This window comes from Limulus polyphemus, unplaced genomic scaffold, assembly GCF_000517525.1.
Source record: "Limulus polyphemus unplaced genomic scaffold, Limulus_polyphemus-2.1.2 Scaffold4380, whole genome shotgun sequence".
NCBI classification, from domain to species: Eukaryota; Metazoa; Arthropoda; class Merostomata; order Xiphosura; family Limulidae; genus Limulus; species Limulus polyphemus.
This window is the reverse complement of record NW_013669990.1, coordinates 83,171-85,710: the sequence shown is the minus strand read 5'-3', so window position 1 is coordinate 85,710 and position 2,540 is coordinate 83,171. Positions and strand designations below refer to the sequence as shown.

At 35.8% G+C, this 2,540-nt stretch overlaps 1 protein-coding gene across 1 annotated transcript in view; it reads left to right on the top strand.

Annotated features, from left to right (window-relative positions):
• The first annotated feature begins 2,119 nt into the window (after positions 1–2,119).
• Positions 2,120–2,540, top strand: part of LOC106471060 (cordon-bleu protein-like 1) — a 66,920-nt gene continuing 66,499 nt past the window's right edge. Inside the window, exon 1 of the mRNA XM_022399682.1 lies at positions 2,120–2,179. Coding sequence (XP_022255390.1) covers positions 2,124–2,179 — 56 coding nt within the window. The 5' untranslated portion in view covers positions 2,120–2,123. The remainder of the gene's footprint in view (positions 2,180–2,540) is intronic.

Genomic DNA, 2,540 nt, shown 5'->3' with positions numbered 1-2,540 from the left:
TTTGAACTTGAAGGTATCAGTCAGAAAGAAAATCCAGGCTTGAACACATCAAATTAGGTTTATGGGTTATAATAACCGTCGGGAACAGTGTATATCAAATTAGATACAGGTTCAATATTTAAGGATATAAGTTACATATAGGGTCTGAGTTTTCCTTTCAGTGATGTTTGAGAATATCACGTGGGTTTAGGATCTAAACTTAAGGTCTTCAATTAGTTCAAACTCTAAGTTCGAGGTCAGTATTAAAGTACAGAATCCAGTACTACAGGATGTCACTGAAATTCGTGGTTCTGGCTTGAGAGCATCTCGTGGGATGGAATCCAACCATACGGGACATTCAAGTGATTGTCTAAATTTGCATGCAAGTGATCTGCATGTGGTGAAGACATTCTTGTTAACCTGATGTCGAAAGGTCATAAAAATGTACTAATTCTTTCATTTAGCCGTTGTCATATGTAAACCTTTTTTTATATAGAATCTTGTATTAGTTTGGTGTCCTCTCGCTCCTCACACTTTTTGGGATGCAAGTGCGTTATAAGAGGAAATGCCTAATCAATTAGGATAGCCCACGAGTTGGCGGTGAGTGGTGTTAACCAGCTGCATTCCCTCTAATTTATCACTTCAAAGTTAGGGTCTGCTAGCACATATAGCCCTCGCGTATCTTTACACGAAATCCAAGAGAAATCAACCACTCCTTGGGGCGTGGGTAGCCAATCTGAAGGGATTACATAGCTAATTGTGCAAATTGGTATGGGTTGAGGGTTCTCTTTCTCTCATAAATGTCATTTGGAATAATCTATGACGTAGATGATCCATGGAGTATGGGATACTGCATTTGGACTCTGTGTTAATTTTAAAGTGCGGTATAATAGAATTCTTCGTATTCTTGTCGGATACTTGTTGGATATCAATGTACCTGGAGACCACATAACTTCATCCGATTTCAAAGTCCAGCACAGATGTCACCACTTTGGTACAGGGTTCTTTCCTATTTTGATATAGTTTTTATTTCTGTATATTTTTGATAACACATGAATAAATGGTCAGTTTTGAAACTGAATACATAGTCCAGTGTGTTTTGAGAACTGTTTTCTTTTAGTAAGTCATGGTAATCGGTCAGCTTTTTAGGCCTTACTCACCTTAAAACAAGCCACTGTATTTATTATTAGTTTTACACAATTACAGTTACCATTTAAAGAACAGTTTTGTCACCCTTTCCTGGTTTTAATATTTACTTTTACTATAAGACGGAATAATGAGGAGAAATAGGAAGGTTTTGCAGTTTAAAAATTAAACTTATTCGAATCGCTGCCTTTTTACAAGCGTGGCGCTGAAGATAAGAACTGATGTTTAGACCGTGCATACAAGCCCATGAGTAAAATTTAGAAAACGATTTATTTTAGATTTTTACTGACATATATTTAATTTTTTTTTAATTTTAATTTTTCACTATGAGACTAACATTTTTTATTTGTTTATTTATTTTTCTGTAGATACTTTAACTGTCGGACCTCGGTGTCCTGAATATCACAACGCTTTATCTAAAAATGAAAAATTCATAAAATATTTTATATTTGTTTGAAGAAATTGAGAATGTAATCATAATTTCAAGCAGAGGAATAGCTCCGTAACTTGTACAATAATAATTACAATCAATAATGTTATTAATTGTGAATAACAAGCAAACTTTAAAAAGCTTCTGTGGATACTCTGCCTTAGGCTATCCTAGAGAAAGAAAAGCCTCAGTAAAGAAAGAGGAAACTGAAATTTGACATTTCATTGTGTAGTAATTAAATAGCTTGGTTAAACTATGAGATTTATATTACAAAAGTGACATGGATATGCGCATATCTTGATTTATATCTACGTGAAGGGACTGAAGAACACCTTAGTTTGTGAAACCTGGCCACGTGACCTGCACGCAGCACGGAACCTGACCAGCTGTGCCACTAACTATTGGCAGCTGCTTTTTTGATTTCTGTAAACAGATTCGTGTATTGTTTAGCTTAGAAAATAAGCAACGAGATCGTACGTGTTTGTAAATGCGGTCATCGTTGGTAATGGCTGTTTCGATAGAATGACTATTTATTGTTGAGTTTAGCGAGAAACTATTTTGTGGCATTATGGGTAATGCTTGCCTGCGAAATGCTGTTTACTCTCCAAGTGTAAGTTTAGAAAGGTAAGTCTTACTTCGAAATGTGCCATTGGTAATAAATCTGACAATTTATATTTAAACATAATGCGAAAGGTGACAGTTCAGAATTGCCAGGATAATGTAAAAATAGTCAATTACTCCCAGTCGTAAAAGAAATCAAGCATTAAAAATAACTTCGAGTAACCACTCAACATTAACTTTCCCATATAGGTAAACAGTACGTTACCCAAGAAAGAAATACATCAACCGTAGCTAGTCTCGGACAAGTAAGACACCAACCGTAGCTAGTCTCGGACAAGTAAGACACCAACCGTAGCTAGTCTCGGACAAGTAAGACACCAACCCTAGTTAGTCTCGGACAAGTAAGACACCAACCGTAGCTAGT